This window comes from Rhinolophus ferrumequinum, chromosome 4, assembly GCF_004115265.2.
Source record: "Rhinolophus ferrumequinum isolate MPI-CBG mRhiFer1 chromosome 4, mRhiFer1_v1.p, whole genome shotgun sequence".
Taxonomy (NCBI): domain Eukaryota; kingdom Metazoa; phylum Chordata; class Mammalia; order Chiroptera; family Rhinolophidae; genus Rhinolophus; species Rhinolophus ferrumequinum.
Genome location: NC_046287.1, coordinates 57,892,278 through 57,905,176, shown reverse-complemented (window position 1 = coordinate 57,905,176; position 12,899 = coordinate 57,892,278). Strand labels below are relative to the sequence as shown.

Here is a 12,899-nt window from a genome sequence, read left to right as displayed (position 1 = left end):
CACAAGGGTGTACAATTCTAAGATTTGGAAACATTTTAAAATGTTGTACATTGAAATATTTCAAAATAAAGTTGAGTTTAAATGCTGGGTTTGTTCTTTTAGTTGTCATTATAAAAAGCAATAAATGTTTATGTGGAAAATGAGTGAGGTAGCTGAAAATGTACATTCAGTCTCGGACCTCCCCTCATAGCTGGAGGCCAGTTTAATGCTGAACACAATTCCAAAACCAAATGGAAGGGGAAAATGTATAGAATACACTCCAAAGAAAGAACTTCTCTATTTAGATTAACTTCTCTATTTTACATAAACTTCTAGCCGAATTGGTTGTGTGGTTCCTTTGCACACAACAAGTTAGAGGATAACTGCAGCACTCAGCAAAATACAGCCAGCTCTCCGTAACAGAAGACGCAAGAACTCAAAGTTCAGTCTGGGTGATTTCAGCCTCTGAGCTGACAGCCTTAGCTACTTCAAGAGCCTCCATGTTCAGTTATTGCAGATCATAATTATGATCCTGAATCTCAAAAGTTTTCACTAAATAGCATTTAGTTTGAGGTAAGAGGTATATAGTACATTTTAGAAATTCTTCCACTACAAATGGTAAAAATAATAAAAGCTCAGATACTTAAAGCGATGACTGTTAGTCACCTCTACAGAATTCATTTCTGTAGACCATCTCGTCCCAAATGCTGGATAAATTGCTGTTGTTTCAGAGAGCTTACTGGCCCAAGAACCAAATGTTCCAAATTATTGTTGAAAGAGGAATGCTCATGAAAAGACAAAGTATCATCCTATCATCCTAGCGATGGAAAACATCGTAAGCTTAAATTCCAAATCAAAGTGTCCACAGCAAGCAAGTTCAGCAGGACGTGCTTGAAAATTTCCACTCTACCTCCTCTCCCCACTACTTGAATCAAAGTGTATTCTTACCTATTAGAAAAATCTGCCCTGCCTATTATACCTGTCAAGTCTAATTTCTTGAACTGTACATAAAAATAGAAAGATTGTTCTTCCTTAGGTTTTAGAGACCAAAAACCAGAAAGATTCTGAGGTGTTACCAGTTAATGACAAGAAGCTAAGTGAAAAAAGAATTATCGCATAGGCTCAGTACATTTCTTCTGGGAAACCCAGAAACATTAGCATATCCTTATAATTTTCATATTATTTATTTTGCAGCCTATAAAATGCACACCAGTGTGTAAAATTAGAGAGGGTATAATTTTTATGATGGTATCTTCCCCATTTCATTTCTCTGCTCTGCCTAACTCCGTTCTACCAACAATTTTTGTCCTCTAGTGGAGGAATAAAGAAAAGCAATCAGATGTACAAAAGTTAAAGCACATATTTTTTTAAAGCTTTCATTTTCTTTTTCTTTTTAAATTAAGGGTCAGTATAACGTGGTAGTTAAGAGTTCTGAAATCAGACCACCTGGGTTCAAATCCTGATTTTTGTTTCATGGTAACTGGGGGTGACTTTGGACAAGTAACTTCACCTCTGTGTTTTGATTGCGTTCAATTTAACATGAAGAAATGGCTCTTACGCTTAGTATTGATCAGCGTTGTTGGAGGGCTTGTTGAGACATTGAATGCTAGGCCCCTTGTTCAGAGTTTGTAATTCAGTAGATCTGAACTGGGGCCTGAGATTCCGCGTTTCTAACGAGTGTCCAGGTGATGATGCTGTTGTCAGTGGCTTGGGGACCACACTTGGAGAACCCCCACTCTGCAGCAGGGTTTGCTAACCTCAGCATTATTGACATTTTGGGCTGGATGATTCTTTGTTGTGGGCCCTGCCTTGTGCATCGTAGGACGTTTAATAGTAGCATCCCTGACCTCTACCTACTAAGATGCCAATAGACCCACCTACTTGGAACAACCAAAAATGTCTGGTAGGGAGCAAAGTTGCCCCTGACTGAGAACCACTGCTCTACAGATACTAATTCCAGGTGATCTCATGCTTTACTCTTCTCGTGCTTTTGCAGAGGACGGTGATGTGGGGTTTGGAGGTATTAACAGCTTGTTGAAATTAAAAGAGAGGTTATGACCCTTTAGGTTGAGTTTCATGCCTTAATGCAGTTAGGTGTCATTATCTTTAAATTTTATTGTGCTGCTATCCTGAAATATCCTGTGGATACATAACCCAACCAATGAAAGTGTTTGTGAAGGCAGATGGTCACCTGAGCATTAGTCCCAATATTTTTCCATTGTCACTACCTGGTTTGACCTCATCTACGTATGTTAATACATAAACCTACTAAAATAGGTATGTATCCCTACCGCTTTTTCACCATTCCTTTCTTTATACTGCAGCCGGTATGATCTATAAAATGCAGATCTCATGGCCTCACTGTCCTGCTTACTCCTCACTGGTCTTAGTCCTAGTGTGGCTTCTGATGGTTGCACAGTAATACTTCTCTTTAACCCAATCTTTCACCATTTGACTCTTTTTCCCTGTTCCATCTCTTCCTCCAATTCCCACTGCCCACCCAAGCCATACCAAGCTGCTTCTCATTCCTAGATTTGCATCCCACTCTCACTTCTAATCTTTGTGCTTGCTGTTTACATTTCCTATGATACTTTCATTTTACTAACCTATAAACTGTGAGATCATGGCCTGCATCTGTCATTCCCCAGTGATTTCTTTCTTTCTAAGTCCTGGTTGCACTGCTGGGTATAATCATTGCTGGCCCAACTGTATTATCTTACTCACAGAAATAATTCCTACTATTTCTCGGCCACATCATGTTGACCAGTACAAGGTTAGTTCTAATTCAGAATGCATTGAAAATAAAAATGAATTGAGTATCTAACCTAACCATCTAACCTAACCATGGTGTAACTGCTACATCTGCATAGATACTTTGGCTCTGAGTAAAAGAAATCTCAGCGTGGCCAGGCTTAAACAAGAGATTTATCTCACATAACAGGAAGCTTCAAGGTTTTCTAATTCAGTGGTTCAATTTTGGCTTCAAGGACTTAGTTTTTCTATCGCTCTTTTCTGCATTCCACTGCATTTGGCCTCATCCTAAGATGGATGCCCTTGAGTCATAAGATGACTGCTAGTGGCAATTGAGGCAACAACATATTTATTCACATTAAGAGGAGATTGGCTCTTCTTTCCCAGAAGTTCAAGTAAGCACCCCCTTGCATGTCTTTGGTCCAAATTGTCTTTACCCTGTGCATCCCTGAGTCAGTCACTGGTAGAGGGAATGAAGGTACCGTGACTTTCTTAGATTGGTCATCTGTGAGGAGAATGGATGCTGGGAAGTCACCCATTGTCCTCCATGATTTCTCTTTTGCCAAAGGGAAAAAAATTATGATAATAACCTGCGGGAAATTTCCCATAGGGGAAAAGATTTCCAACTCTTCTGCTTTTTAAAATTTATTACAACTCCCAAGATGAGGTACTGATGAACAGAAGCCTAAGAAATCTTCTGTATAGTTAATAACCATATAATCTTTTTTTCCCCTTCAGATTCAGACATTTAATGTAGATGCACCATGCCAGACCGTGGAAGATTTAACGAATGGGGTTGTGATGGCCCAGGTTCTTCAAAAAATGTAAGAATAAATTGCTTTATCTTTTTGTATGTTCCTGTACATGGTTATTTACTACACTGAAAACATGGACAAAAAATAAAGTGCTACAGGAAACGTGTGTTGCATGTAAAATAAGTACTGTCAGGTCATGTGCTTGTTCAGTTGCAGATGAACTGGGCTGCAAGTTTAATTAGGGTTGTAATCGTTATAATCCTCCAGTGGTTTTAACAGAATTGTTTGTCCTTGTGTTTTTCAGCATAAGTTTGGCAGAAATTTTCATGTTAGTGACCAGATTTTGCCATTGTGGAATCTAGGAGGATTATTCCTAGTAATTATTCCTAGTAATAATTCCTAGTAATTATTCCTAGTAATAATGCTGGAATATAACAGTGAGGCCTTTCCTGACCAACCATATAAAATAACCACCCATATAAAATAAGCGCCAATCATTCCTCTGTGCTCTGTATCCCTTTTAACCGTTTGTGTTCTTCTCCGAAGTATGTTAACACCATCTGATATATTGTATATTTACTTGTATGTTTGTACAAGGGTCTGCCGCCCCTCCCCCCCCACACACAATGTCAGCTCCACATAGAGGCAGGGTATTTGTTTTGTTCATTGTTGTGTCCTAGCACTTAGGGCAATGCCCAGTGTTTGGTTGAACCATATGGAAAATGGCCTTTTTTTATAGATCACCTGTTTTTCATGGTTCAGTCTGCATCATGGGTACACATATTTACTGAATGATTAAGGGAATTAAATATTTGTTTGGGATATATAAAACATACCTGATTCTTTCCTTCTAAGTACTATGAACATATAATAGTATGGCTGTCTTCAACTTTTTTTTCTTTTTTTCGCCTCCCTCCCCCCTTCTGGTTCAAGCCATTGTTTCTAAGTCTAGTGGTGTAGGACACAGCTCCGTGACCCATGTGGTATTATGAGACTTGTACTCCCTCCGGCTTCGGTCGGCTGCTCACAGCAGCTCATGACAGCTCTCGCCGGCTTGCCGGCCACTCACGCTGGCTGCTGGCCACTCACACTGCCCACCGGCCGCTCCTGGCAGCACACGGTAGCCCACAGCAGCCTGCAGCAGCCCACGGCAGCTCACACCGAGTTCCAGCTGCTCACGGCAGCCCATGGCAGTCCAGCTCCAGGGAGAGCCGTTGTTCACAATCTTGGCTGTAGAGGGCACAGCTCACTGGCCCATGTGGGAATCGAACCGGAGACCTTGGTGTTAGGAGCACGGCGCTCCAACCACCTGAGCCACCAGGCCAGCCCTGTCTTCAACTTTTGACTTAGGAATTTTTCAGGTAAAGGATTAGCTTTGACACGATTTGGGGGATACTTTTGTCTTTTAAAGCCCTGAGCACTTGTCAGCCTGTTGATGCTAAAAGATTTACATATGGCTGGCTAGCTGGGATTTCTTGCAGTTCTGTTGAAAATCGATATTATCATTAAATGAATTCTTGCTGTTGCTCACCTTGAAGTGAGCTGTATACAGTTGCCCATCAGAGAACTAGCTCATATGCCTATATTTCAGAGAATCTGTGTGCCTTTAGAATTGGGTACTCATGCTTGAACAGTATAGCTTGTTATCGCTTTCTTCTGTAACTTACATGACATCTCTCCAAATACACACACACACACACACACACACACACACACACACTCACACTCACACACTGTGTTTCCCCGAAAATAAGACCGGGTCTTATATTAAGTTTTGCTCCAAAAGATGCATCAGGACTTATGTTCAGGGGATGTCATTCTGAAAAATCATGCTAGGGCTTATTTTCCAGTTAGGTCTTATTTTCAGGGAAACACGGTACATGCACAAAGACTTTTTGATGGAGCTCAAAAAGGTTCATTTGAAACCTGACCAGAGTGATCTTGTGATTTTCATGGTCACGTCTGAGTGATGCCTTAATAGTTTTTAGCCTTTGAGTGGTCTAGAGAGTTTCACTGAAGTTCTTAATAAAAATTATTTGTGGGCACGTGGGCCTCGCTAAGAGAGCTCTCCAGGTATGTGTCAGGAAATGAATGTTTTGCTTAAGTTAGTTTCGGTAGGATTTCTCTCACTTGCAGAAACCAGAAGAAAGAATGTATTATTTTTACCAAAATCAAGATCATATATTATGTTCTGCAGAATGGTTATTTTAATTTACCAAACTCTTATGGGCATATTTCTCATCAGTACTTAGATTTTTACCTTTCCCCACCCCCAAATGACTTCTTTTCTTCCTTTTGTTGAGGTGTATAACACATACAGACAAGCATATGAAAAAAAGTGATGAATTTATGTGTGTTTGTATGTATGTGTATGTTGTATGTGTGTATGTGTGTATACATACATCCAAGTAACCACTTCCCAGATTGAAATATATAACATTTCCACCCCTGAGATGGTTCCTTTTATGCCCCTCCCTAATCAATACCCCTTGCTCTAAAGATGATTCTCACTTCTACAACATTGATTAGTTTTTCCTGTTCTTCAACATCTTATAAATAGAAACATACAGACGTCTTTTGTGGCTGACGTCTTTCACTCAACATGTCTGTGAGATTCACTCATATTGTCGTATATCTATTTTAAATAATTGTATAATATATACAACTGCAGGGAAGTTGAATTCCTCTTTTGTATTTGATATTTTGTGAATGACTACTTTGTTTCTAGTACTGGTGATTCAAGGATAAGCCACAACCCACAGGGTAATTGCCTTCAGGTTTTAGCCTGGGGAAAATCAAAATTTAAATAACCGCAAAACAAAATTTAAATAACCACAAAACAAAATTGCTACTGTAACAAGTTCTGCAGCATAGAAGTGCACAATGTTATGAAAGTTTGTAAGTGGCATATTTAACTTAGTCAAGGAAGTCATGAATATTTTACCTGAGTAAATACAGATTAAATCTGAAAGATGATTGGTAACAGATTTCTCAGGAGAGGGAAGAGCATATGCAGAGGCCATTATAGGCCGTTGGAATATGGTGAACACTACCATAGAAAGAAAGAGGGTTTGAGTGGCTAAAGCGGAGAGGGGGAGCATGGTACAAAATGATTGAAAGGTAGATGGAGCCAGACCATGTAGGGCTTTGTGTCGTCATTCCAAGGGCTATGAAAAGCAATTGAAGGGTTTTCAGAGGGGAAGAGAGGGAGTTCACATGGTCAGATTTACATTTTGAAAATATTCTGGCTGCAGGTATAAAATGAACTGGAAAAGAACCTAATGATGAGGGATGATCAATTGGAAAGAAATATGTAGTAACTGAGAAGGGAAATGATGGTATGTTGGGCTCGGAGGTGGCAAAGGAGATGAAACTTAAGTGGATGGACTCAAAATGGCATAGAAAATCAAATTTGGAGGATTGATACGGGTTAGTTAGAAAAAGGGAGGTATCGAAATTGACTTTTAAGTTTCTAAAGCAAATACACTTAGAAGAGGGTGCAAATCACCAATGTGGGGACACTGAAAGGTGATCTGCTGTGGAGGAGTGCTGGGTGTGTTGTGATTTGGGTTAGGGAGACATTGAATGTGAGTGGTATTGAGACATAAGAGAAAATGCCAAGTTAGCAGTTGACCACACAGGTCGAGAGTTCAGAAGAGGAGTCTAAACTGGAAATATCAGTTTGGGTATTTAATTGAAGCCCTAAGTGTGGATTAAGTCACTTAAGGAAGAGTATGGGATAAGATGAAAAAAATGCCTGAGCCTTGAAGGACTTTGACATTTGTTGGTTAAGACATCACCTAGCAGAAGGACTGGAGAGGTATGAGGAAAGCCAGTAGAGTATGGGTGCCGGAAGAGAGTTTTACTGGAAATAGCAAGTCTTTTCATTTTGTCTGAGTTGACAAGTGAAAAACTGTCTTTTTGTAGTTTTAGTAGACATTTTATCAAATGTGAACGGATCTAAGTAAGCTTATTGTTAGCATAATTTATTTTTCTCTCTAGTCTTTTAAGTTATTTTATGTTCATCTGCTTTCCACCTTTCCAAATTTTGTTGCTGTTGTTTCTCTCTCTGTTCATGTTCTCCCACTTTTTTTTTTTTTAATTAATAGACTTTGTTTTTTAGAGCAGTGTTAGTTTCACAGCAAAATTGGGTAGAAAAGAATTTCATATGGAATGATGAAAAAGTTCTGGAGGTGAACAGTGGTGATGGCTTCACAATAATGTGAATGAATGTACTTAATGCCACTGAATTGTACACTTAAAAATGGTTTAAACGATAAATTTTGTTATGTGTATGTTACTACAATAAAAAAAGTTTTAAAAAGTAGAGCAAAAAGTAGGCAGTTCCCATGTATTCCCTGCTGATAGCGTTCCCCACTCTCAGCATCCCACACCAGAGTGGTACATTTGTTATGATTGATGAACCCACATTAAAACTTCATTATTACCCAAAGTCCCAAATTTAGAGTTTACTCTGTGTTACATTTCATGGGTTCTGACAAATATATAGTGACGTATATCACTATTGTAATATTATACAGAATAGTTTTGCTACCCTAAAAATCCCCTTTGCTCTACCTGGTCATCCCTCCCTCCCTCCAACCCTTGGCAATCACTGATCTTTTTACTGTTTGCAAAGCTTTGCCTTTTCCAGAATGTTATGTAGTTGGAATCATACAGCATATGTAGCCCTTTTCAAATTGGCTTTGTTAAACATTTTAACTTCCACATCTGAAAGTCTTTTTATTATTTACTTTTTTATTTTTTTAATATTTTATTGGGGAATATTGGGGAACAGTGTGTTTCTCCAGGGCCCATCAGCTCCAAGTTGTTGTCCTTCAATCTAGTTGTGGAGGGCGCAGCTCACTGGCCCATGTGGGAATCAAACCAACAACCCTGTTGTTGAGAACTCGCGCTCTAACCAACTGAGTCATCTGGCCGCCCTGAAAGTCTTTTTAAAAGAAAGCGTTTATTAGATCATTGCTAGCAAAAAAAAAGGAGACTGGTCTTGGGGCATCATGGAGTCTAAACCACCAGCAGCATGGCTAGGTAGAAAGGACAAGCCCTTTGTCCCAGAGTTTTGCAAACATTTTTATACATTAAGTAGAGAAGAGAAAGATGTAAGCCATTCAGAAAGAATTTGCCTTAGCTATAGACAAAGGGGATGAGAGGTGAAGCAGACTTTTTCTGGGATAGGTGTAAAGCTCGTGTAAACAAGAAGTGGAGGCTCCTGGGGTTCTGGGGTTCTGGATTCCACCCCGGCCGTTCTCTCTTTTTAGAAATAGCTACCTGGAAGTTAATTTAATAATTCCAGCCTACCCTAGGGAGTGTGAGCAGTCTATTGTTGGTTTTGCACTGCAGTTGTTAACCGATTAACCCCTTTTTGTCTCTTCCTTCCACCCTCCAGCCTTCTTTAATTTAGGACATCCCAGAATTTTCTCCTTGTCAGCATCTATCACTTAGCAATATTGCGTTTAAGATTCTTCCATGTCTTTTTGTGGCTTGATATCTCATTTCTTTTTAGTGCTTCCCACCCTCCTTTTCTCCCCCACAACTTTGTTGGGATGAAATTGACATACAGTAAATTGCACATTTTTAAAGTATAGAATTTGATAAATTTTTACCTGTTTAGATGCCCATGAGATTTATCACCACAGTCATGATAATGAGCATATCAGTTACTTCAGAAAGTTTCCCTAATCCCTCCTTTCTGCCACCCCTTTCCCATCTCCAGGCAACTGATTTGCTTTCTGTCACTATAGATTAATTTGTATTTTCTAGAAATTTATATAAATGGACTCACACAGTATGTTTTCTTTTTTGAGGGAAAGGATGTGGCTTCTTTCATGCAGCACAATTGTTCTGATAGTGGTTCATGTTGTTGCCCATATAGTTTGTACATATTCCATTGTATGGCTGTTGCACAACCTATTCATCTATTCATCTACTGATGAACATATGGGTTATTTTAGTTTTGAACTATTACAAATAAAGCTGCTGTGAACATCAGTGTACAAATCTTTGGACATAATGCTTTCGTTTCCCTTGAGTATAACTAACTCTTCATTAAATGTTTAATGGCAGGAAACCAAAATACTTTTTTAGGTAATTAAAAGATCTAGAAAATAGACCTAAGAAGCAACATATCTATAAAATTACGAAGGTTTGCTAATAAAAATGTCATATTAAGAAATGGAATCAAAAACAGTGTTTGGACCTCACCTTAATTTGAGGGAAGTTAATAAGAATACTGCAGTGTTTAAATAATTTTCAGCAGTCAAAATAAAATTTAATTTTTTGGTTTCTATGAAGGCAACTGACTATATTTCTGGAATTATATTAAGGATTAAATGAATGGGCTTTTCTTTTAGGTTAAGCTATGACTGGTACATAAGTTACAGCCAAATATGACGTTACTGGAAAAAAATCTAAGGAAATGGTTTTGTAAGTTTTGTGGGTTGTTTTTTTTTTTAAGCAGTTGTCAGGACATAGTAAGCTATCTTTAGCCTCTTACTCATGAAGAACACTCCCAGTAAGATTATCAGTTTGTTATTTACGTTTCTATGCAGAACTACAGTCTATTGAGATTTTGGAGGAAATTACTTTTATATTGTTTGATCCTAGCCTGAGAGCATCAATTAAAGGCTACTAGAAAACATTGCTAAAATTGTAACTACTTATCAAAGCATAGTTATGGCTAGATACCTGCATAGTGAGTCAAAGTTTATTACTAGGAAAAGTCACACCGAATATAAGAAGGCTGTAACTATTCTTGCTATATTCTGCCAAAGTAGTAGATTGCAATCTTCCTAAATTAATGTGCTGTCACTTTCCAAACTATTTCAGTCCACACATATTTATGGAGAACCTTTGATGTGTCAAACACGAGGTTTTGGGCAGTAGAGCAGTGAATGAGAACAGAGAGACATAGGTATTCAATCGATGGTCGTGAGCAAATAATTTCTTAGAGCATCGTTTTCAAAACCTTTAAAATGAGGATCATGTTGGGCTAAAGTTTTTTTTTTCTTTTCTAGTGTTTGGGAGGTTTTCATAAGAAAAGTAACCATAAATATATTCAGGTTCTATCCTTATTTCAGTTTGTCCACACCAATGTTATCTTAGTTTTTAAGCGTTTTGCAAACAGAAATGCCTTTGTCTAATGCCTAGTATTATATCTAAGAAAATAGGTTTTCAGTTTGTTATTTAAACAAATTGAAATTTTAGAAGCAATATTTGCGACCTTTGAAGTACTAAATAATGGAGATCATTGAAATATTAAGTGAAAAGTTTGTATTAACTTTCATAATATATTTCTTTTGTCTATTTAAAATTGTCATTTATTTTGACTGTTTTTAGATATTAGTGTGGTATCTACAAGTCATGTTAATTCTAAGTTAGTGTATTTATCCATAATTTGTTTTTAAAATACATTAACTGTTACTATTCTTCACCTTTTAGTTTGTTTTTTGATAAAATATAAATGTTTTTTAATGAGCTGATAACAGTCAAGTTGATTTTAGAGAAATTTATAATTGCGTCTGGTCTTATGTACTGAGTTATTTAGTGGCTAATATGTGGCAAGTACATTTTTATGTTGCAGTTAGTGATGATACGGGATGGGTTTCAGTGTTCTTTATTTTTGTTTTTTTGCTTGATAGTTACCTGATCTTAATATGCTAGCTTTTCTTATTTGTAGAGATCCTGCATATTTTGATGAAAATTGGCTAAACAGAATCAAAACTGAAGTGGGAGATAATTGGAGGCTAAAGGTACTTTCTTTTTATTTTTCCATCTGTAAATAAAAATATGTGTGTATGTGTACACACACATATACTTGTGTGTATATGATACGTGTTGATTTTTGGTCAGATGTGTCCAGTGAGCTTTAGAAACGTAAGTAGTCTTTAGTGACATAACCTGGAATTAAAGATTGTAGGTATCCTGAAATTGCTCACCAAGATACAATGTAAATTAGTAAAGCACAGTGACTGAGGGCATGGATTCTAACGCCAGAGTGCCTGTGTCCATATCACAACTCTGCCATTTACTATCTGTGGGAAAGTCTCTTAGCCATTCTGTGCCTCAATTTCCCCTTTGTGAAACAAGGATTGTAATAGGAGCCACCTCATGGAAATAAATGGAATTAATGTATATGTGTAACGTGCTTAGGATAGTGCAATGGCAATAGTTGCTAGTGTTGTTATTAATGATGAGAAACTATTTGGGAAATAAACTACCATTTTATGTGAATACATTGATTTTTAAGACATTCTAGTTTAAAATGTTAAAATATGAATAAATGAATATACTAGAATAAAGGAAATAAAGTATATTGTCCATGTCTTCAAATTTTTTAGAAGTATAAACATGTTAGTTTATTTATGAGGTTTTTTTTTTTTAATAAAGTTTTCGGTTTATTTTTTTAAGAAAAATACATCTTTGATTAATCATTGGATTGCACTGCTATGACTCAGCCTCTTTTATTTGATAGCCGCTTCTACTGTCTTCTGTCCTAGGACATTTTCCACTGCTAACATTTGCTAGGTACAGCTAGGTCGATGATCAACAGAATCATAGTATATACACATTTAACTTAACACAAATGCAACCATATGATTTGGGTAAAAAAAAATGGCTTAACAGTAAATAGTGCAGGTGCTTCTTCCCGTCATTTCATCCAGATAACATATAGCCAGTGACCTATTCTCTTGAGTGAGTGTGGGGAGACATCTATAGGGTGGTCCCTCATCCGGTATGTTTCTAGGATTCGTCTTCTAGCACAAGTATATTGCAATGCTGAGGGTTATACTAACATTTTGAGATATAATAGATTTTTTTTTTTAACTTTATGGGCTCCTAGGTAAATATTTACTTTAGTGCTCAACTGAAGAAACAGCAGTATTTTCTGCCAGTGGAGGAATTTGGAGACATACTTTATTGGTTACTTTAAGAGATTTCCAAGGGTAATTTTGACTATAATTTTTGCTTAATCTTTTAACCTTAGAAATTAACCTCTATGTAAGATGCAACTCCACTTTTCCGGGGAAAACAGCACTGAACTCAAGTCTTCATTTAGGGTGGTACATGTTTTTCTTTACCTGCAGAAAAACTGAATAATTTAATCTTACTGTTAAATCTTATCCAGTTACCCTCCAATGTTTGTCAGTGGTCATAACATTTAAAATTTAACATAATTGGAACTTAATTTGTTATATAAATATCTTAGATCACATAAATTAAGCCATTGAAAGTACTTTTTTTGATGAAGGTAATTCAAATATGCTGTTGCATTTATTTTTTATATTTACTGTATGATTAACTATAATAGAATGATTAGTTGATTTAGAAATGTTTTATGTTAAACTATATTTTCATCTGTGTTTGCCTTTTACCCAGTTGTTTTCTCTCTTTAAA

General features: G+C 37.1%; 1 protein-coding gene across 2 annotated transcripts in view; it reads left to right on the top strand.

Annotated features, from left to right (window-relative positions):
• Positions 1 to 12,899, top strand: part of HOOK3 (hook microtubule tethering protein 3) — an 84,566-nt gene that overhangs the window by 2,266 nt on the left and 69,401 nt on the right. For both annotated transcript variants that reach the window (XM_033104059.1, XM_033104060.1), the window contains exons 2-3: positions 3,469 to 3,554; positions 11,182 to 11,254. In XM_033104059.1, the coding sequence (XP_032959950.1) occupies positions 3,469 to 3,554; positions 11,182 to 11,254 (159 nt within the window). The remainder of the gene's footprint in view (positions 1 to 3,468; positions 3,555 to 11,181; positions 11,255 to 12,899) is intronic.